Raw genomic sequence first — 21,322 nt, 5'->3', positions numbered from 1 at the left:
ATATTGTCATATAAATAACTCTGGAAGCACACTGAAAAAGGTTGTAAACACTGATTTGTGGATGTGTAAGCAAGCCCCAGGCGTAGAAATTAAGTGGAAGAAAATTTTTGATAAACGATTGTAGTTTTTCCCTCCCTTTTTCTTTAAATACTTCTCATATATATATTATATATAGACAAATATAATAAAAGATTTAAAACTACGTAAAATAATTGCTTTAATAGAATCACACAATAAACAATAATAATAGTAAGTTTGCCGTTAAAGATCAAAAGAAAATTTCCAAAATTTTCCAACTTCTTTAATTCGATGGAAATTTTTTTTTTCTCATTGACTAACTAACTAAACGCTCGCCTTAAAGTCAAATGCTTAGAATTCTCGGTGTTTTGTTTTACTAAGAAAATTTTGCAGTTGAATTTATATGCAGTCCACAATGCTATAACCAGAAATTTGATCCCCGAGACATAGACCCGGAGTTGGCGGAGACGGAGGGAATTAACACCGAATAGCCAACCCCCCTACGCAGCCTCACTGACAATCTACACAACCCAGTCTGACTACTACGTCAACTATCAATTCTCATTAGGGAATCCTTCAACGTCTACAACGCATCGTAATTACAGACCCACTGGGTGATTATGGCGTCGACCTGAAAAAAATCTCGCTTCGTTCTCCCGTTGAATTTTTTTCCTTCTCAAGTCTGATGAGCATCTCCACTACTCCAGAAGGGCCATCAATATATAGGGCTAAGATCTCTACAAGATAAAGGACAAGGATATGGATATGATATGATTGGAAGAAATATAACTAGCAGGTACTTCAACATCACAAAACGATCAATAATCTCTAAAAGATTCTATAAAGTTTTGGCTATAGAATCATCGTGTGATGATTCTTGTGTTGCATTACTTGATAAATATCACCCTGATAAACCTCCAAAAGTTATAGATCATGTCAAGAAAACCCTCCATTCTGCCGACTTGGGAGGAATAATGCCCACAGCAGCATATTTATTTCATTTATCTACTATTGCCACTATGGTTCAAGAATTCTGTTCAAAACATAATCTATCATCCAAGAATCCTCCTGATTTACTTTGTGTCACACGAGGTCCTGGAATGGCAGGGTCGTTAAGTACGAGTACTGAGTTCGCTAAGGGACTTTCAGTTGCATGGGGTATTCCTTTAGTTGGTGTGCATCATATGTTGGGACATTTATTGACTGCAAAACTTCCCAAGACGGAACAACCAGAACTTGGAGCTCCTGAATATCCATTTTTAAGTTTATTATGTAGTGGAGGTCATACTATGTTAGTATTACTGAAATCATTAACAGATCATGAAATAATAGTAGATGGGATAGATATTGCAGTTGGAGATTCTTTGGATAAATGTGCAAGAGAATTGGGAATGTATGGAAATATGTTAGGAAAGGAATTAGAAAAATATATAGATCTGTTTTCGGAAGAGGAAAAGAATGAATTTGCTAATTTGGATATTGAAAATAGAGAGAATAATGAATATGATTTCCAAATAACTTTACCATTTGGGAAATCTAAACGTCCAGGACATTCAACGGATTTATCATTCTCATTCGCCCTGTTTCTAAGTTGTATACATGGATATAAAATTAGGTTGGAAAAACAGGGGAAAACACTAGATGAAAAGACAAAAAGGATGATTGCATATCAATTACAAGAAAAGGTCTTTGATCATATAATAGATCGAGTTAATGTCGCATTAAAGAGACACGGGACGGGTTTCCAGAATACTGGGAAGTTATTAGGAGTCAAAGATTTTGTATGTTCAGGAGGAGTGGCGGCAAATAGAAGATTACGTGAGAAGTTAGAATTGGATTTAAAGAATCAAGAGACTTTAGGTATGAAGGAAAAATTCACATTTCATTTCCCTGATTTATCATTATGTACCGATAATGCAATTATGATCGGTGTTGCAGGAATAGACATCTTTGAAGAATTAAAACTAAAAACGGATCTTAGATTTATTCCAATACGGAAGTGGCCATTGGATAAATTAATGAGTGTAGATAGTTGGATAAAGGTTGACGAGGAAGAATATAATAGAGTTTGTAAGTATTAAAAGTAGATGCATATATAGATTACACCTGTAAATATAATTTCAAAAAACTGATCTATAAAAGGACTAATACTCATTCTTCACTGACACACCAACCCCATTAGAAGTAGAAGCAGACGCAGCCGGAGTAGGGGCTGAACTTTCAGTTGGACCTGACTCATCATCGGAATCATCAATCATATCCTCAACAGGCATTTGATCCTCTACTTCATCACGATGTCCTAAGAATGGTTCCGTGATTTTAAAATTCTCGATATATGTTTTCCAAGCATGATAATTAAAAGTAGCAATATGATGACTAGATTTCAAATCACTACTATCCAATGTTGCCTCAGCTAATTCGTTTTGAGACACGCGTCGGACACACGGAGTTCCACTTTCATCAAGATATAATTTTAATTTCCCATCTTTAATTAAGAAACTTATATAAAACAAGTTCTCAACTGATTGACCAAACGATTTCGGATTAATGAATAATTTAAAAAAGTTAACTCCATTACCTTCGTCTTTGTTTAAATATGTTTGATATACCAGTTTGACCATATATGCCGTATTTTGTTCTTCATTGGTGGCAATATCTTCGGCATCAACTTGTTGAGCAGTAGCTAATGTATTATTTTTGGAATCATTTGCGATTCTAGTTCTCGGTGCTTGTTTCTTTCTTTCAGTCTCCAAAGGACCATTCAAAAAACCAGATACTACTGGCTTTTTACTAACATGATGATATAGTATACCAAGCTTTAACCAATTTGTCTTATTAAATGTAAATTCATCGTTGATCTCGAAGCCATCCTCATCTTCCTCCTCATCATCAGAGTCACGAGATATGACTGATCTATCAGTAGCAGCAAACACTCTCAACTTCTTTAAGAAATCTTTTTCATCAATAGCGAGACTATCATCAAACTTCATATTTCTAGCATTAATAGCTGCGAAATTAGAAGCTTCTCTAAATACAGTAGAATCCTCTAAATGGACAATCGTATCTTTGACTCTATCTCTTTGAACATATCCATACAATCTAGTAAGTTCATCTATATTCTCTAACATCTTGGTTGATGCAGCTCCCTTGGCTGCATCAGATAAATCCATTTTCATTCGTAGACGAAGTCTTTCATAACTGGTGAGATATTCTTCACGGCTTAGTCTTCTCTTTCTCGTTCTGGGAGTTTCCAGGTCAGATGGGTCCATTGCAATAGGTGTCATTAAGATTCTTTGTCCTTTCCTGTTTGATAAAGAAAACAACACTGATTTCCGAAATTTTTACAACGGGGAATTTTTTTCTTTGGTCAGGGAAAAATGAGGACGCGTTTTTTTACAACCACAGTACGATTTCCTTAGGAGTTCAAAGGTGTAACCCTTCATGGACTATGAGTGACACTACAGATGACAGTACCAGAAGAATCCAGAAGCTAGATACATCAGTTGTAAACAAAATAGCAGCTGGTGAAATTATCATCCAACCAGCTAATGCCTTAAAAGAAATGTTAGAGAATTCCATTGATGCAAAAGCAACCATGATCGATATCTTAGTAAAAGACGGAGGGCTCAAACTATTAAAAATAACCGATAATGGTAATGGTATTCATAAGGATGACTTACCTTTGTTATGTGAAAGATTTGCGACTTCGAAATTAAGAAAATTTGAAGATTTGGAATCAATTGCAACTTATGGATTTAGAGGGGAAGCACTTGCTAGTATTTCTCATATATCTCGATTATCAGTAATTACAAAGACCCAGGATTCAAAATTGGCATATAAGGCGTTTTATATTAATGGGAAGTTATGTGGATCTAATTTCAAGCCCTCAAGTTCAAATGTTGAACCGAAACCAACTGCGGGCCGTGACGGGACACAAATTATTGTCGAAGATTTGTTTTATAATATTCCATCAAGACTACGAGGATTGAAATCGAAAAGTGAAGAGTATGCCAAGGTTTTAGATATCGTGGGGAGATATTCGATTCATACTGGACATGTAGGGTTTAGTTGCAAGAAATTTGGTGACCCAATTCAACAATTGAATACGCGTCCTGATTTACCGTTAAAAGAAAGGATACGAATAGTGTATGGTTCGGAAGTTGCAAATGAATTAATGTTTATTGAAAGTGATAATACCAGTGAGGAATTGGGATTAGGAAAAGTGGTTGCTGCTATTACCAATGCAAATTTTAACAATAGGAAGAAGATTCAACCGATTTTCTTCATAAATCATCGTTTAGTTTCATGCGAACCTTTGAAGCGTGCCATTAATTCGGTATTCCAATTTTTCTTACCAAAGGGGTCTCATCCATTCTTTTATATAAGTCTAGAAATCAAGTCAGAAAACTTGGATGTCAATGTGCATCCGACTAAACGAGAGGTAAGATTTTTGCATGAAGATGAAATTATAGAGTTACTTGTTGATAAAGTGCATGCTACGTTATCAAGTGTGGATACGTCACGTAAGTTTAAGACCCAAACTATAGTTTCGAAAAGACCACAAGAGGAAATGGAAGACGTGACATCATCAACCCAAATCAAGAAATATCGACAAGAAAACAAATTGATGAGAGTGGATGCAAGTCAAGCTAAATTAAGTTCATTTTTAGCGCTGCAACCATCCCAAAGTTATCAAGAACTGATAAAACGAGAATTTACATTCCGAGAAGATTCAATAATTGAAGGCGAAGACCCAGACGACTCGTCACTAATACAACCAACCCAGAATACTACCATTGAAACTAATGATAGGCCACGAGTGCAAGTTAATTTAGAATCAATAACCTCATTAAAACAGGAATTAACCGAATTTATTGATAAGCCACTCACCAATATCTTCAATCATGCAGTGTATGTAGGTATTATTGATCCAATTAAGCGGATTTGTTGTTTTCAATACGATGTTAAGTTATTTATGTGCGATTATGCTGCGATGCTACTAGAGCTTTATTATCAGATTGGTTTACATGAATTTTGCAACTTTGGAGAAATTCAACTAGATGAGCCAATTCCATTGTCGACATTGTTGGCTCCATTATATAATGAAGAAAGAAAGAGCGATCTTAAACCGATGGAAGAAATAATTGAAAATATCGTCAGGATGAAAGACATGTTTTGGGAGTATTTTCAAATAGGAATTGCTGATAGTTGTTTAACTACCCTTCCTATGATATTACCGGGAATAGAACCCGATTTCAATAAGTTGCCATATTTCTTATATCGTTTAGGTACCCGAATCAACTATGAAAACGAAAAGGAATGTTTGAAAGGAATTCTAAGACAAATAGCCTTACTATACCTTCCTGAACCTTCTGATGATGAGTCAAAAAGGTGTGCATTGGAGTTGCAATTGGAGAATATCTTATTTCCGGAAATAAAGAAACAATTGTTGGCTCCAAGGAATTTACTAAGAGATGTAGTTCAGATTGCAGATTTACCTGGGTTATACAAAGTGTTTGAGAGATGTTAAGACGCGTAATCAAATACGGAGATTGAGTTCTTTGCTAACAAAAGGAAAAGCCTCGCGCCGCACGTAGTAGCAAATTGGCTAACATTGTAAGAAAAATAAAATATCCAGTTGCGAAATCTGAACCGTTGTAGTGGGGCGGATCCTCAAAATTAATCATTGGTTTGTATTTTGTATAATTCCCTACCTCAATACAGACGGCATTATATACATCATGTGATTAATAATCAATATTCTCACTTAAAAATATCACAGCTCTCTTTATAAACGACACTGTAAAAATTTTGGGTGGAGAACTTATGCCTCAATCTGGAAATTGGATTGTCAATTAAATTTCCCACCCAAAAAAAACTTCACTGTTTTTTTCTCGTTGTTCTTTATTGTTGTCATTTTTTTTTTCATAAGCTAAAATTTTAGTTAATAGTTGATCTCCTTTCAACCTTTCCCATTCGTTCTTTCGTATTTATATATCACTTACCGAAAGTGTCAAAGTAGTGGTTTTTTTTTCGGTAATCAGGAAAGTAATCATCTTAAAAAAAAACGTTCATTTTGATTAGGCTGTAGATAATGCATATAGAGAACTCAATCAACGAAAAGTACATTCGTACTCTTAATTTCGGATGTTTCCCCAAGAACATATTATTATTCCAAGACTCACAAGACTATTTCCAACAATTAACATTTGTAGACTACCAATTACAACTCCTCATTGAACATGAATTCAAAAGTGATGAATTATTGCCCGTGGTATACATGCCTCAGGTGACCGAAGAAACTCGTGAAAAGTTAACACTGTTGATCAGTTATGGATTATCTGTATCCTTGAATTATGAAAATAGAGAAAAGAGCTATACCGAAGAGTTGTATTTCGCAGTGATAATGGCACATTTATATTGGCTTGATAACAACGTTCAAGAAATGGCAAAATCCTTATCTGCAATTTCGGTAGTAAATCCTAATTTTTCCACAACACCTGAACAGCTTTTATTCATTAAATATTTGACATGTAGATATTATGTGTTGCTTGGATGTGCAAGTAAGAATAGTGTATCTATTTGGCTGGATTATTTATCTCAAATTCGCATCCCCTTTACGAAATCTCATGTTATTGCAAGTCATTGGTTAGATCTCCTTATGGGAAGATTAACCTTCGCATTAAGTGAAGGTAGTGATGGGCCCTTATCATTCATAAATAATATCAAGCATGTGTCATTTTTCCCTAATCGAAATGTGTTCATTGCATATTGTAATTATTTATTAAGGCCTGATAATTCCGATCTCATTAATGTTAATTTCAAGACTGAATACTCAAGTTTCTTGACCCAGGAAATTGAAGATAAAATTCAAACAAAGACACCATTTCCAGATGCATTCAGTAAAGATGCAACTATCAATAATTATATTTATAACCTTTATGAATCATTAAGTTATGTTCCTTTCAATCTTGCTATTTTAAAACCAACTTTATCTAAGAAATTTTTAGTTGATGCTTCAGCAAAGACATATCAAAGCACGGTAGTATTATCCAATCTAATCTATACATTAATCGACTTGGGTGAATATGATGAAGCCTTAGCCGCGTTCAAGACTTATATTGAATATATTGAACACGAACAGGAATTGAATGACGGCAAAATTGAAGATATCTTGGCAATTATTGACACTTATAGTACTTGTATTATTCATTTCAATCCTTTAAAATCATTCAAGAACAAAGAATTACAGAAATTTAAATACAATGACGATACTATTGTTGTAGAATATTTGAAACGATTTGTGAATAGTTTAATGGGATATTTAAATACATTGCAAGAATTTGCGGATTTGACTTATGATGATGAAAATGATGCTGCTGATAAAAATCCATTATCTTTCTTATACCGCAGATACAATCCAAGTGTTTTACTTTCAGACCATTCACAATTCATTGAATTAATTTCAAAAGCATGGTATTCGATGGGATATACCTACTATTATTTGTCAATGTATGAATCACCAGATCAAACGGCATTGGAGTATAATGTAAATCAAGTTCTCAGAACATATAAGAATAGTTTGATAGTGAATTCAACTGGTAATGTACTTTATTTGTCAAGTTATGTTATGGCATTAGCACATCAGCGAGAATTGAAGTCTGCTATTAAATTGTGTAAATTTATTTTGAAAAAATATCCAGAATCATTTGTAACTTGGAATTTGTTAGTGTTATTATTAACTTCATTTGAAACAAATAGTCCGTCTACAACAAAGCCTTTAGCAACCAATGATCCCCAACCTCCACAAAATGGATTAACTACAAATGGGGATAGACCAGATTTAGCAAATTCTAGTATTAATGGCACTGTGGATGGACAAATTGAAGATGAAAAACCATCTGTTCGTGAATCAGAAAAGTTCATTAACAAAGCCTTGAATATTGCCGGATTATTTGTGGCAAAGCATGTTCAACGTGATATCAAATTAACAAATGAAGCCAAATATGAAATTTTGCAATTGAAATTAACCCAACTAGCCGTGTTAGAATCCATTCATGGGGTACAATACATTTTGGATTATTTGTCGGATGTGTTTGTATTATATCATGAATTATTTGATGTCGATTTGAAATCGGCTCCTCCAGCTATGAAGCAACGTGATTCATCCCGGCAGTTTGGGACTTCTGAAAGATGGTCCCATCGTCCAAGTTTTATTGACCCTTCTCCAATGAAGATGCTTCCTCCAACGCCTATAAAGAGATCTCAAACCAAGATTCAACCTCCGGGACAACCAGGATTGGAGCCAGTAGTATCTAATTCCAGTAATATCAAAGCAGCCACAGTTGATAGACTTAAGAGAATCTCCAAGATTAACAAGAATTCATCCGAGGGAAGGAGAGACTCAATTGTACAATCGCCAACGGATAAGACGGCACCAGCAACGACACAAGCAATTGTGAAATCCCCCCAGCAAAATACTGTTGAACGTAGGATCTTGCAGGAAATCTGGCTTTGGACTGGTAGACTCTTTTTCAAGGTTGGATTATTTGATGAAGCTGAACAATGTATACTTGAGGCTGAAACTATATATGAACCAAACATGAAGACATTCACTGCATTGGGGTATTTGACTAGTAAGACACGAAAATTCTTGTCATTACAAGAATTTGAACGTTCATTGGAGATATTGAATCAAAATAAATATAATAAAGTTGATTATGGAACGACATTATTGGGACTTGCCAAATTATTTTTACTTGATGATGAGAAGGATAATTCATTATTTATTTCTGAAAAGGATTTGAATTCAGCTATTATCAGATTGAAGAATATGCTTGAAATGTATTCGTTGTCTTGGCCATATGGATATACGAATTCAGAAGTATGGTTCTATTTATCCAAGATTTATGAAATCATTGATGATAAGATAATGTTGACCAAGAGTTTATGGAAATGTGTTGAATTGGAAGATTTTAGACCTGTAAGACAATTCGAGATTTGTGATCATTCATTAGTTTAGCATTAGGCTTTTAGATAATAATATGAGTTTAGCATGCATACTCTCATATCGTAGGAATATTCTCTACTCCTTAGTATCAATAGTTGTTGCCCTTCCTGAAAAAGTTTTGCAACCAATTTGGTAAACGTATTGTAAAAAGTACACGACCTCCGAGCTACACCATAAAAAATTTCAGTTTCAGTTCCTATAGAGAGAGTCAACCACATCTCTCAACAACTTTGATATAAACTAAGTACTTCATACATAATGTCCGAATTAGCTCCTCAATCAATTACCTACTGTGGTGTATGTAGCTGGCCACCAGAATACTGTGAATTCGGAGTCACTTTAAAAAAATGTCAAGCATGGCTTCATGAAAATGACCAAGCTCTTTATGAAAAATTATATTCAGCAGATGCATTAGCCAATGCTACTTCAACACTTTCATTAGAAAAGCAAGAGAAGTTAAATGAAGAATTGGCTAAGAAACAACATAAAGAAGAATTAAAACAAGAACGTGAATTGCAGAAAAAATTGAGTTCAAAAGTTGTGATTAAACGTATTGAAAGAAATAAGAGAAAACATATCATATCTATTTCCGGATTGGAGGTGTTTAATTTAGATAGTAAGAAGTTAGCTAAGACTTTTGCATCCAAATTTGCCACTGGTGCTTCTGTCACCAAGAATGCTGAAAAGAAGGATGAAATTTTGATTCAAGGTGATGTGAGTGATGAAGCTAAGGTATATATTGAAAAATTGTTGGAAGAACAAGGATTGAATGAAGTCAAGGTGGAACAAATTGATGATAAGGCGAAGAAGAAGAAGGCTGCTCCAGTACCTGGTGCACCAGCAAACTAAGTGGGTAGTATGTACATATATGATTTTTAACTAGGTAGTAATATACATCGTGGATTCTTATATACCATTGAAACTTATCTCTTCAACAAGTTTACCGGCAAAGCAATCTTCGCGGCGCATATTTCCCTTTGATAAATAAATACAAATCTTCCCTCTATAACTATACACTACAGATAAATATATTATAGAAAAATAAACACTTAAATAATTAATAAAAATACAAACCCCAAAAAAAAATAATATCCACATTATGAAATCAATTTCGATATAGGCACCTTCTCCTGACTTGTTGCTGCACCACCATTCCCAGCAACACCAGCCACTCCAGACGTCCTAGGCGAAGTCGAGACATCCTTAGACAAATTCGAAATACTGGGCAACTTAACCACACTAGGTTCCATATCTCTAACTTCCGCCTCTGGTCTAAATTGTGCCGATAAGCTAGGCAAGAGTGGCGATCTATCCGGGGAGGTCTCATTATTATTGGTAAAGTTCTTTAAGTCGGTATATGAAGACTGAGCCGATTTTAATGGTGGGAGTTTTAATTCCGTATTTGAGGAAATACTCGATGAATTTGATGGGATGGGAGGAAGAAGAGAACTGGATTGTTCTTCCAGTTTGACTGGGATTGATTGGGATGCCATTGCGGCAGTAGATGCAGCCGTTGATGTTATGGGTACTAATGAAGGATGCTGTTGTTGAGATTGAAGTTGTTGCGGTGGTGATGGTTGCAATTGTTGTTGATATTGTTGTCTATGCTCATGTTGTTGTTGCTCACTTTGCTGCTGCTGTTGCTGCTGTTGTTGTTGTAACTGCTGTTGGTATTGTTCTTGTGTTGCCCCAGGCATCATGGGTTGCATAGATGTGGTAGCTAATTGAGGTGGGCCCGACATAAGTTGAGATTGAGTTGGCAATGTAGCTACGATCTGTATGGGCATTGTATGTCCAGATGGAGCAAAGCCGGAAGTTGGAGCGTATACCACCGAGCCAGAGTTAGTGAGGAGTGGCACTAGTGGTCCATAAGGGGACTGCACTATTCCTGATGGAGCAGTAGCCCCGCCAGTTGGTGGAGCCTGTGGCGCAGTTGCAGTATTGAGCGGCATTCCTGGTGGTGGAACAGACTGAAGGGTTGTGCCAGCCGTCGAAGCTTGTGCTGCAATAAATTGCGTATTTCCTTGATTTGATATTATAGGATTTAACGGGAATACATTTGGCAGTTGCAGTTGCAGTTGTTGTTGCTGCTGTTGTGCGATTGTTGGTGCCGGGGGATTTCCAGGGTTCATCGTATTTGTATTGGATATAGTGACATTATTAGTTTCATCATCTTGTTTATAGACATCAAATTTTTCTTGTCGTAAATTTTGGTTATATTGTGCCATCCGAAGCGCATTTCTTGCACTTCCATCTAGGTTAAGGTATGCACAATGTAGTTTCCCCTTTAAACAATTTAAACATGCCGGTAAAGTTTCATCACATTTAATCCTTCTACGCTTACAGGTTCCACAACCCAAATGAGAATTTCTATGTTTTCTTCTGGAATTCTTCTTTTTCTTTGAAATATTATTGTCTTTTAATTCTGGAGGTGAGGAAGAAGATTTATCTATGAGAATGGATGTAGGAATTGACTGACTTATTGGAGGTAAGGGTGGACGTGCCGCTGTAGTATAAGCTGTTGTTTGAGCCAATTGTTGTGGGGGTTGTTGGGAGGGGTATATATTACTTATTGAGTACTGCTGTTGTCCTGTCAATGGTATTGGATCTGGATCTTTTGGTTTGTCAGACTTTTTGGGGGGGTCTGGATTCTTTAAAGCTTTGTGATATATGTCCATCATTTATGATACTTAATGAAAATGTACAATGAATCTTTGATTAAGGGTTTTCAAAAAATTTCTAAATTGAAATCAATGGAGTTCTAATATCTTTTGGAAATATTAATAAAAAGAAGTTACTCGTAAATGTAACTAAGAATCCCCGTAATAAATATATTGAAATGGGCGAAGGAGGAAAATGTCCACTTAATTTATAAACTTTATTTAAGGAAATAATACTCAAAATATACGAACCTATGTGAGTAAAGGTAGGGTTGCAAAATTTCTTCCTCTGAAATGAACTAAAAAGTCTTTTTAAAAACAGGAAGCAGGAAGGGTTGGATTAATAAGATCTCTTGGTGTAAACCTTCGTTTATGATGATTTTCTAATTAAAAAAAATGTGGATCTTTTGAAATGAAATAATCGTATGAGATTATAATGTTACTCTGGTCTAAAAATAAACCAGGGCGATCAGGCACTGCTTTTTCGTGTGCTGATGTGGCAAGTTTGGGGGAGACTTAGGCGTCTAAGCGCGCGTGTAGTAGTAGTAGTAGTAGTAGTCGTTCCAATTACTGGAGGGGGGTGTATGTGTATCGATCTTAACTTCCCAAATAAAAAAAGTTGATCAAATGTATGGATGATGGAAAAGGTTTTTGTTTATGTTATCAGAAACAACCAAAAAAAAAACAAAAATAAAGATTTAGGCTATGAGTTTTGCAACTTGAACTTTTCGGGTCCTTTTTCTATCGTTTTATTTTAATAATATATTTTTCAAACCCCTATTTTATTAACAATCTAGGAGACTTGTGATTTTCAAATCTTTTTCTTTAAAAACAAGTAAGAAATTTGAACGTAAGAAACAAGTTGAACAGAAAGAAAAAAAAAAGGGAAAGAAGAAAACTGTCAAGAAAGAACGAAGAAAAACAAGGAACTGCCCAAAAAATATAAATAAATAAATAAAAAAAAACGAGTGACAATTCTTTTATTTTTTTTTTTTTAAAAGAAAATTTGAACCTGAAAGAATCTTTTATTTTTTACGCAATAATAGACAGTTCTTTTGAACAATAAAGACATTTTTTACAAATAATAATAAAAACGAGGAAGAAAAATAGAACAAAATCATTAAAAAATATTATTAATTAACAATAGAGTCATTACATCTTTGTTTTATTTTCTCTTTTACTCCCTTTAAAAATATTTATAGTAGTAAAATTTTAAAAAAAAAAATTGCGTAAAAAAAAAAAACCAAAACCATTAAAATACGATCGAGGCCTAAAAAAAAGTTTAATTAATAGAATTTTTTAGGTATCAGTACGGCACCCGTAACCTTGTTATAAATACGAGTTTAGGCAAAATGTGTCTTTTTTTTATTATTTGCGGACTTAAGGATTTGTGAAACTTTCATGTGTTGCAACTTGGATAGTAATATACAAGAGCAACACATTGGCAAACCACATCTAAAATGTGAAATTCCGAATCGAATTTACCGAAACCAAATTAGTCAACATAAAAGAAACATTTATCTAAAAAGTAACATGATATAGCTGATGATATTTTATTTTATTTTATTAATTTTATTATTATTTTTTTCTTCAGAAATAACGTTTTGAAGAAGCAGAATCTTGCATCCAATAAATTGTAAATACGATTCGGACACCGAAACTGACGACACATCAAAAAAAGCCCATGACTAAAAACCATAAACTGTAACATCCCGGACAAATATATTCAGCATCCAAAGCAAGAAATGTAAGGATTGTTGGTTAACCTGCAAGGTAAAAAAATTGCGCTTGGAACTGGGCACAGGACAACTTCTTGATTGTTCTTTTTTTTTTTTGGCCCCCCAAGCAAAAAACTCATCTTTTCTAGGGACAACTTTTTTGTTCGTTCGTCATACACTTGGATTTAACCCTTGGTTTACGAGAATTCACTATATTTTCTTGACTTACACCGTATTAAAACTAAGGTTTTTTAATCTTTGCGAGATTTTAGCTCTAAACCCATTAAAAGGCTTGTAGAGCTTGTCACTGTATCTGAGCCCAAACAAAATAATAGATGAAATCAATGATTCTGGAATTTACGACAACTAGAAAATAACTCTCTCACTACTTTTTTTTTAAGTAAGTTTCATAATAATGAATGAAAAATCCATGATTCATTTCATGAAATGAAATATGGTATTATTGTGTCACAGCAATCATAAGTGAATTGGCTTACACTGTAGTGTCATGGAATATTTGTAGAACGTTCCCCCATTGTTTTAAAAAAACTTTTTTGTTGATTGCCCCACCCTTTCAAGCAATCTTTTGTTAGTTTCTCAAAGACTCGTATTCATGCATATATTCGGCATAAGCAGTATTATTTTTACCAACTTGTACCTAAAAACTAATTTGGAAAAATAATAAAATTGAAACGTGTGTCAGGTTTTATTTTATTTTCATCATGCAAGTTTATTGTAAGTTCTTACTTAAATAATTTCTTTAGAAAAAGATACAAAATACAACTGACTGTAGAGATAAGAAACAAGTTTTTTTGTGGAAAGGTCATTCCACATGAACACTTTTTGTACAGTTTGGAAGATACTGATAAAGCTATCATTTTGTGCTTGAGCTGTGAATTTATTTTCTGCGCTGATCCAAACAATCAATCCCGCAAATTTTCTTTCCGATTCATCCTGCGCCCCCACCAAGGTTAAAAAATAAAATAAACTATTACGACCCTCCACCTTTTACGATACGGAGACATTTCAATGGAACCCGACGACACTAGATCAAAGTGAATTGTCAATAATGAATTGTGGCTCTGCCCTTCTCCTCATTGATATTTTTTCGCCTAGATGGAAGGCAAAAACACTGCTATACATTATCAAATGCGACATTTCGGTTGTTGTTAAGAAGATCCGTAGTTCCTTAAAGTGTCCTGTAATTAATTACTTGCATTTCGTCAAAAACGATTTAATCGAACTACTGCAAATAAATAGAGAGACCAAGAAACCCCCTGAATGAAACCATTAATTAATATCAACTTCCCTAATTTGCAATCTTTCCGATATTTCACTTTTGCAATTTCAGAGTTTAAAATTAGAGAAATGTTTTTATGAGGTTTTTTTTATTTTGAGGTTGAATTTTCGCAATAACTTAAGATTTAATTACGAACAAAAAAATAACTTTCCCCATTGTTCAAGTGAAAGTAGGTACCAAAATGCATCAGAAAAAAAATATTAATATTTTCTTATGCAAGGCGTCATTTATCTTTTTAATTAATGACAATTATTATTCATCCTCCACTTCCTCTTAAAAAGAAATCACTGAATTTGAGAATTACACATTCAAAGACAATTGTTTGACTTGCTAGGTATATAGACAAGTTTTAACCTAAAACAAAGGATAATAACCCTGTACGCCCCATATTAATCAGATAAGAAAACAAAGAGTACATTCAACAATGAGACACAAAGTCTCAATGGATATTCTGGAAGTTTTTTGTTCAGAAAAACATCAATGAAACAAAGAATAATTGTCTACCAAGGGGAAGGGAAGGGGGGTTATATTTGACCCCCTTTATTCTGAAATGACAATAATATAAACGTCTTTATGAAAACTTTTTGTTTTAGTACGGCATTCTCCTACTATGATGAATTAGATCTAAGCAGGAAGCTGCATACCTGGACAGCTGGCATCACCGGTGCCGTAGTAGTTTCCCATTCGGTATGTTGAAGCTGAAGCGAAGTGGACAGTCCTCGTACTGTGCTTTTTAGTCGTCGTATTCCTTTTTTAAAAAATTTCTCCGTCTTTTTTCAATTTGTCATTCAATTTGTCATTCAATTTTTTTTTTTTGGATCGCTTCGTAATATTCAGGGGCAACAACCCCGTTTTTTTTTCTCATTCAAAATCGCTTTACTTTTTCATATACAATAATGAAATGAACTAAGAACTTCGCCCCTTTTTGATTTAATTAAAAATAAAATCACAATTAAGCTATTTTTTAGCCTTTGCCTAAAAGAATAATTTATTTTTTTTACTTTTCGAATAAAATGTAAATTCAAACATATTTTTACATCAAAATAGAATGCAATTTACGTATATTTATCGCAAGGTGACGACAATGACAAATAATAAAAAAAAGACATTCATTCACAGATTTCCTATTCGTTTCTTTTCATTTACGGGATGTCGTCGTACTACAATTAAGTTTTATGCACCCTGCAAAAAATGCGCTTTTTTCTGCGTAAAGATATTTTTCATCGGTTGAATATGCCTTCACATTATTCAAACAAACCACGCACACATTTGCAGTTGAAGCATGCAGGTCAATTTTTCATTATTTATTTTTTTGTTACTCATTATTTCAAGCTCATCTCTCTTACATATAACCTCATCGAAAGTTACCCCTGATATTCGTAAATCATATAAACAATGTCAGAAATAAACCATGAAGGAGACAACAATGGACTGGCTGGCCCATCTTCCCCTCAGGAGACTCAAGCACCATCTGATAATGCACCTCCCAGAACCAAAACAACGCCTCAGCCTAAAAAATCAAAGAAACAAAGGAAACCACAAACAGAAGAAGAATATGCCCAACAACTAGAGCTATGGGAGAAATCAGGACCAACTATAAATGATGACACTTGGTTGTTTAAAGATCTAGATTTATTAGATTCAAATAAGAAAATTGATCGAGTTAAGATATTACATGCATGTGAACGGATGTATTATGAATCAAATTGGAAGCGATGTTTGGAATTGATAGAGATTGGTGAAAAGGTCTTTGAGGTGGATTTGGATGAAGTTGGGCAAGAATTAAAGGAGGGGTTGGATAAACAAAGAAAGCGGGTTAGAAAGAGTGCAAAGTTAGAAAGACATGTTGTGGATTTATACAATATCAAAACAAGGTGTCTCGAACGGATGCAAGAAAGTGAACAATAAGAATGTATATTGATTGCCCCTGAGACATTTCTCTTTCAGACAGTAAGGCGGACAAGCAGGTCCATGATTGACTGGCTGGTGCATATTCACTCCGTGGCAGCATTCACATTTGTGAAGTAGCGCTCGGTATACCTCTCAAGCGTATTCCATCGCTCCTAGGTCATATACCCTGCGTCCAACTGACGTTCTCTATTGTGCATGTTACATCTACGTGTATCAATTATATATATTATCCTATTATACAAGTGTGCCATTATCTATCATTAACCGTCTGCGTCCTCAATCTCTTTTCAACCATATTCTTCCTTCTACAGAACTTACCATTCGTTTCTTATACACTTTTTCCCCTTCCTCATCGTCATCCACATCTTCGCCTTCTTTTTTCTCCATTTCAAACTCATCGAGCACTTCAACACTACCAGTCAAAATATCAACTTTATACCGTTCCTGAAAATTCAATAAAATACTCAATGTCTTCTCAATAGATTTCCCCATTCCTTTCACAGTTATATATTTCACTCGTTTATATTGTAAATTTTGGAATTTTTTGATATTTGATGTCTTCTCAAACTTTTCAAGTTGCTTAGTTATGGTTTTTAGAGCAGAAACATATGGTGTTCTAGATTTAACGAGAAATGTGGATGCTTTTTGAGTTTCAGTCTGGGGGATTAAATTCGGACTATGCTTTAGGTGTTTTGCTTGCAATCTCTTTCCCATTCTTTGTATGTGACTGATCTATTTGATGTGAGCGATGATCTTAGAGGGTAAATCTAATTTTATCCGTACTATTTTTTTTTCTTCGCGATGTTGGTGGAACGCGCAAAAAAATCCTTCGTGGTATATTTGCTCGGGTCGAACGAAAACAAAAAAATTAAATGGACTTAAAGTAGATTCATTTCTTCATTACCAAATAGAACTAAATTCATCAAAGACATTAGTCACCTTTAATCAACCTCATTGAAGATTACCAAGGGTATATATCTTATCTAAACTACCGAGACAATTAGACATTAAACCCGATTGAAAACAATCCTACTTCCTAAGAACACATACCATGATTTCTAGAAAACGGACACTTGAAGACACACGCGTCGACCAAATCTGGCAACCAGAAAGTCAGCAGATTCTTTCAAATGATACTTATCATAAAGAAAAGAGATTTCAGACACACAAGATCCATACAGAAGTTCATACTAAGACTATTCAGATGATGATGAAGGCTCAATTGGAATTGCAGAAGCAATTGAAAGATAATTCCCAATCGACTGACATTCAATGTGATCATGAATCTCAAGATTCCACTGCGGATGATTCACGAATGCATTCTACATATTATCAGCGTCCTTATTGGTGATTCGATTTCATTAGGGTTGGGGAAGCTGTCAGGCTGGCAGCAACACGCGTTTTGAAAAAACCCGTCCGTTTCAGCGTCCTCGTTCCAAATACGCGCACCACCTCTGTGGCACCCAGAAAATTTCACACAGCCGTATTTTTTGTTTTGGCCAATTCCACCTTGGCTTAGATATTGGCAATTTTGACAACTTGTAAATGTCATTAATACTAAGGAGTTCAATTTCAAGGGTCCGATTTACTCATCCTGCAACATACCATCCGTTAATCTTCAATACCTATCCAAAGAGATATCTTCATTGCACAGCCACACGAAGATTTAATCCAATTGTTGAAAATTTCGTTCAAGACTTAAAAGACGAAGAACCGGAAGATAAAAAGAAAAGGAACCAAGATGAAAAAGAATCTAACTACGAGAAATTCAAATCGTTCCTTATGAAATGCTTAGAAACTATCGGAATAACGGTTTCTTCAGTTGGAATATTGGGATTTGCCGGGTTTTTATATCATAAATTCTATGCAATGCATGTTCTTTCCAAAATGGATAAATCATTCGAGGAAGGGGATCCTGCTGCGCAATTGGCAGTACATAAACGAACTCATGACGAGTCGGATGATAGAAAAGTGAACCAGCATTGGGTTGAAAGACCCCAACAACTGTTATTAGATGATATTATCGCGGGGAAGATTATTGGAAGATATTTTTTGATTATTGGTGAAAAGGGAACTGGGAAAACTTCTTTGATTCTTGAATCAATGAAGAAGGTTAATGGGTTTAATGTGACTATGTTTGATGCTCATGCTGATCCCGAAATTTTTAGAATTAGATTAGGTAAGGCACTTAATTTTACTTTCAGTGAAGATTATATTGGATCGTTGTTTTCTATTCGTGGTCCTAGAGATACAACTGCATTATTGGATATCGAAAGGGCATTCAGCAAATTGGAAGAATTGGCTATTACCAGGGTTGGGAAGTTACAAAAGCCATTGATTATGATCATTAATAATGCCCATTTAATTAAAGAAAATGAAGAGGGAGTTAAATTACTCGAACTTTTACAGCAAAAAGCAGAACATTTAAGTGGATCTGGGTTATTGACTATGATCTTCAATAGTGATGATTATTGGGTTTATGAAAAGTTGAAACAATTAGGTACAAGGTTAGAACTAATCAATGTTCGAGATTTCAATAGAAATGAAACTGTAAATGCATTGAAATTTGTTCGTCATCGTTATTTCCCTCGCGATGACCAAGTATTAAGTGATGAAATATGTCATACCGTATATGACTTAATTGGTGGAAGACCACAACATATAAGCCAAGTTGCTCGTCATCATAATGTCATCAAGGCATGTCATGAAATCATCGATAGAGAGAAAACCTGGTTTTTGAATCAATGTGGATTATTAGGAATGGATATGGATGATGATGTGATGGAAAGTGGGAAATTCTCAAGCAGTGCCATGTTATTAATGAGAGAATTTGTTGAAATGGATAGAAAAAGAATGAATACGTTATTTACTGGAAATGAAGATAATGTTTCTGCTAAGCACCATTCACAATTTCGTGATCATCAATTGCCTGAATTGCCCTTATGGAGAGCTCGTCAAATAATGACGAGACCGGATTATATTCAAGGATATGATAATTTGAATATTTTCACAATTGACTCCGAGTCACGCGTACGAGCTGATTCTGTGCCTATGATGAGAGCATTCCATGAGATTGCTTCACAGCCACATTTTGACGAATTGTTGGAAGATACTCTTGATAGGGTTGCTGATATTGAGGCATTGGAAAGAACAAGAGAGATTGTGCTTAAGGATTTGAATTTGGGAAGTTATTATGAATTGATAAAGAAAGACAAAGACAAGTACAAGTTTAACATTGTTAAGTCTGCCAAACAATTCAATTTGCATGGAGATTTTGAAGATTTTAATAAGGAAGTTTCTCGGAATGATGACGAAGATGAAGATGAAGATGATTCATGGTTGGAAGAGGTCAATCGTCAAGATACAAGGAAGTGGTGGAAAAAGAGAATGCAAAGATTTGATGATGTGTATTTGCCATCTAAGCCAGGACAAGATGATGATTTGGATATCGATCGAATTAATAGTTGTAAGTCTGATAAGTAATTAAATAAAAGTTAAGGTATAGTTTTTAGTAAATTATTTGCAATTATTATTCTTTTTTTGCGCGGAAATTGCGCTTACCTCAATTTGAATTTCTTTTGACTCATTAATAATTTCAATCTTTACAAGTTTCATTAATTTTTCATATTCATTATCCAACTGTCTACTTTATACACAGTTTATTTTACTATACAGTTATTGTGCAAAGGGTATAATGACAATTAAGAGTAAACCAGTATACATTTCTTCTCGAGAAACCGCCGAGGTAATCCTTGACAAATATGATCATTTCCTATTTGATTGTGATGGAGTCATTTGGTTAGATGAAAAGTTAATACCAGGAGTAGCTGCCTTCTTAGCCCGTCTTGTTGAATTAAATAAAACATTCACATTTGTGAGTAACAACTCATCCAAATCTAGGGACACGTATGTCACGAAATTTAAAAGGTTGGGTATTCCAAACATCGCCAAAGAACAAATCTATCCAACATGTTATTCATCCGCATTGGAATTAAGAAAATTGGGAATAGAAAAGGGATCAAAAGTTTGGATATTAGGTGATCTGGGAATTGAAGAGGAAGTCAGAGAGATGGGATATATCCCACTTGGGGGAACTGATCCTCGTTTGGATACTCCATTTGATCCGGAACACCCATTATTAAAGGTCGACCCCGAAGTCAAAGCCGTTGTGGTTGGATCAACCAAGGATTTCAACTATATGAGAATCAGTCTGACTTTGCAATATCTTTTGTATAACGACAAGTCAATCCCATTTATTGGTGCAAATATTGATAGGAGTTTCCCAGGCCCAGGAGGAATGATTTTACCAGCTGGTGGAAGTATGGTTAACTATATGTCTTACACTTCTCATAGAACATTCATAAATGCTGGTAAACCAAGTAGAGAATTTTTGGATATAATTTTGGAAGATTGTAACTTTGAAAGATCAAAAACTTTAATGGTTGGGGATACATTATATACAGATATTAAATTTGGAAATGACGGAAAATTGGGTGACGGACATGGATCATTATTAGTTCTTTCAGGAGGCACGAAATTTACTGATTTGAAGAAGGTTATTGACGAACCTCACTTGTTTGAAGAAGCTGAAACTTTGATGCCGCTGTTTTATACTGAATCTTTAGGTGCATTGATAGATTTGTTGGAATAAATGAAATAGCTGATATATAGAAATAGACACGATAGAATGATTTTCTCTTGCAAT

At 34.7% G+C, this 21,322-nt stretch overlaps 11 protein-coding genes across 11 annotated transcripts; 8 read left to right on the top strand and 3 right to left on the bottom strand. All coding sequences in view use genetic code 12, as the record gives it.

Annotated features, from left to right (window-relative positions):
* Window positions 1-788: 788 nt before the first annotated feature.
* J8A68_001213 (putative N(6)-L-threonylcarbamoyladenine synthase) lies at window positions 789-2,099 on the top strand (the record flags this gene model as incomplete). Its single annotated transcript, XM_049404843.1, has 1 exon — window positions 789-2,099. The coding sequence occupies one exon, from the start codon at window positions 789-791 to the stop codon at window positions 2,097-2,099; it is 1,311 nt and encodes a 436-aa protein (XP_049265389.1).
* A 63-nt stretch (window positions 2,100-2,162) lies between these two features.
* Window positions 2,163-3,287, bottom strand: J8A68_001212 (Smc5-Smc6 complex subunit; the record flags this gene model as incomplete). The annotated part of the gene is made up of 1 exon (XM_049404842.1): window positions 2,163-3,287. One exon carries the CDS (start codon window positions 3,285-3,287, stop codon window positions 2,163-2,165), a length of 1,125 nt encoding a protein of 374 aa, XP_049265388.1.
* A 179-nt stretch (window positions 3,288-3,466) lies between these two features.
* MLH1 (mismatch repair ATPase) lies at window positions 3,467-5,548 on the top strand (the record flags this gene model as incomplete). Its single annotated transcript, XM_049404841.1, has 1 exon — window positions 3,467-5,548. The coding sequence occupies one exon, from the start codon at window positions 3,467-3,469 to the stop codon at window positions 5,546-5,548; it is 2,082 nt and encodes a 693-aa protein (XP_049265387.1).
* A 564-nt stretch (window positions 5,549-6,112) lies between these two features.
* Window positions 6,113-9,040, top strand: J8A68_001210 (uncharacterized protein; the record flags this gene model as incomplete). Its single annotated transcript, XM_049404840.1, has 1 exon — window positions 6,113-9,040. One exon carries the CDS (start codon window positions 6,113-6,115, stop codon window positions 9,038-9,040), a length of 2,928 nt encoding a protein of 975 aa, XP_049265386.1.
* A 246-nt stretch (window positions 9,041-9,286) lies between these two features.
* On the top strand, window positions 9,287-9,877 carry J8A68_001209 (uncharacterized protein; the record flags this gene model as incomplete). The annotated part of the gene is made up of 1 exon (XM_049404839.1): window positions 9,287-9,877. The coding sequence occupies one exon, from the start codon at window positions 9,287-9,289 to the stop codon at window positions 9,875-9,877; it is 591 nt and encodes a 196-aa protein (XP_049265385.1).
* Window positions 9,878-10,125: 248 nt separating this feature from the next.
* On the bottom strand, window positions 10,126-11,709 carry ZCF21 (Zcf21p; the record flags this gene model as incomplete). Its single annotated transcript, XM_049404838.1, has 1 exon — window positions 10,126-11,709. One exon carries the CDS (start codon window positions 11,707-11,709, stop codon window positions 10,126-10,128), a length of 1,584 nt encoding a protein of 527 aa, XP_049265384.1.
* Window positions 11,710-16,101: 4,392 nt separating this feature from the next.
* On the top strand, window positions 16,102-16,614 carry J8A68_001207 (uncharacterized protein; the record flags this gene model as incomplete). The annotated part of the gene is made up of 1 exon (XM_049404837.1): window positions 16,102-16,614. The coding sequence occupies one exon, from the start codon at window positions 16,102-16,104 to the stop codon at window positions 16,612-16,614; it is 513 nt and encodes a 170-aa protein (XP_049265383.1).
* A 279-nt stretch (window positions 16,615-16,893) lies between these two features.
* On the bottom strand, window positions 16,894-17,331 carry J8A68_001206 (ribonuclease P/MRP protein subunit; the record flags this gene model as incomplete). The annotated part of the gene is made up of 1 exon (XM_049404835.1): window positions 16,894-17,331. The coding sequence occupies one exon, from the start codon at window positions 17,329-17,331 to the stop codon at window positions 16,894-16,896; it is 438 nt and encodes a 145-aa protein (XP_049265382.1).
* A 337-nt stretch (window positions 17,332-17,668) lies between these two features.
* On the top strand, window positions 17,669-17,968 carry J8A68_001205 (uncharacterized protein; the record flags this gene model as incomplete). Its single annotated transcript, XM_049404834.1, has 1 exon — window positions 17,669-17,968. The coding sequence occupies one exon, from the start codon at window positions 17,669-17,671 to the stop codon at window positions 17,966-17,968; it is 300 nt and encodes a 99-aa protein (XP_049265381.1).
* Window positions 17,969-18,162: 194 nt separating this feature from the next.
* Window positions 18,163-20,100, top strand: J8A68_001204 (uncharacterized protein; the record flags this gene model as incomplete). Its single annotated transcript, XM_049404833.1, has 1 exon — window positions 18,163-20,100. One exon carries the CDS (start codon window positions 18,163-18,165, stop codon window positions 20,098-20,100), a length of 1,938 nt encoding a protein of 645 aa, XP_049265380.1.
* A 211-nt stretch (window positions 20,101-20,311) lies between these two features.
* Window positions 20,312-21,268, top strand: J8A68_001203 (uncharacterized protein; the record flags this gene model as incomplete). Its single annotated transcript, XM_049404832.1, has 1 exon — window positions 20,312-21,268. The coding sequence occupies one exon, from the start codon at window positions 20,312-20,314 to the stop codon at window positions 21,266-21,268; it is 957 nt and encodes a 318-aa protein (XP_049265379.1).
* Between the last annotated feature and the right edge of the window lie 54 nt (window positions 21,269-21,322).

Source organism: Hemisphaericaspora subhashii (assembly GCF_019202705.1).
Source record: "Hemisphaericaspora subhashii strain CBS 10753 chromosome Unknown scaffold1, whole genome shotgun sequence".
NCBI classification, from domain to species: Eukaryota; Fungi; Ascomycota; class Pichiomycetes; order Serinales; family Debaryomycetaceae; genus Hemisphaericaspora; species Hemisphaericaspora subhashii.
Note: the sequence above shows the minus strand (reverse complement) of the source record. Positions and strands in the feature narration are given on the sequence as shown.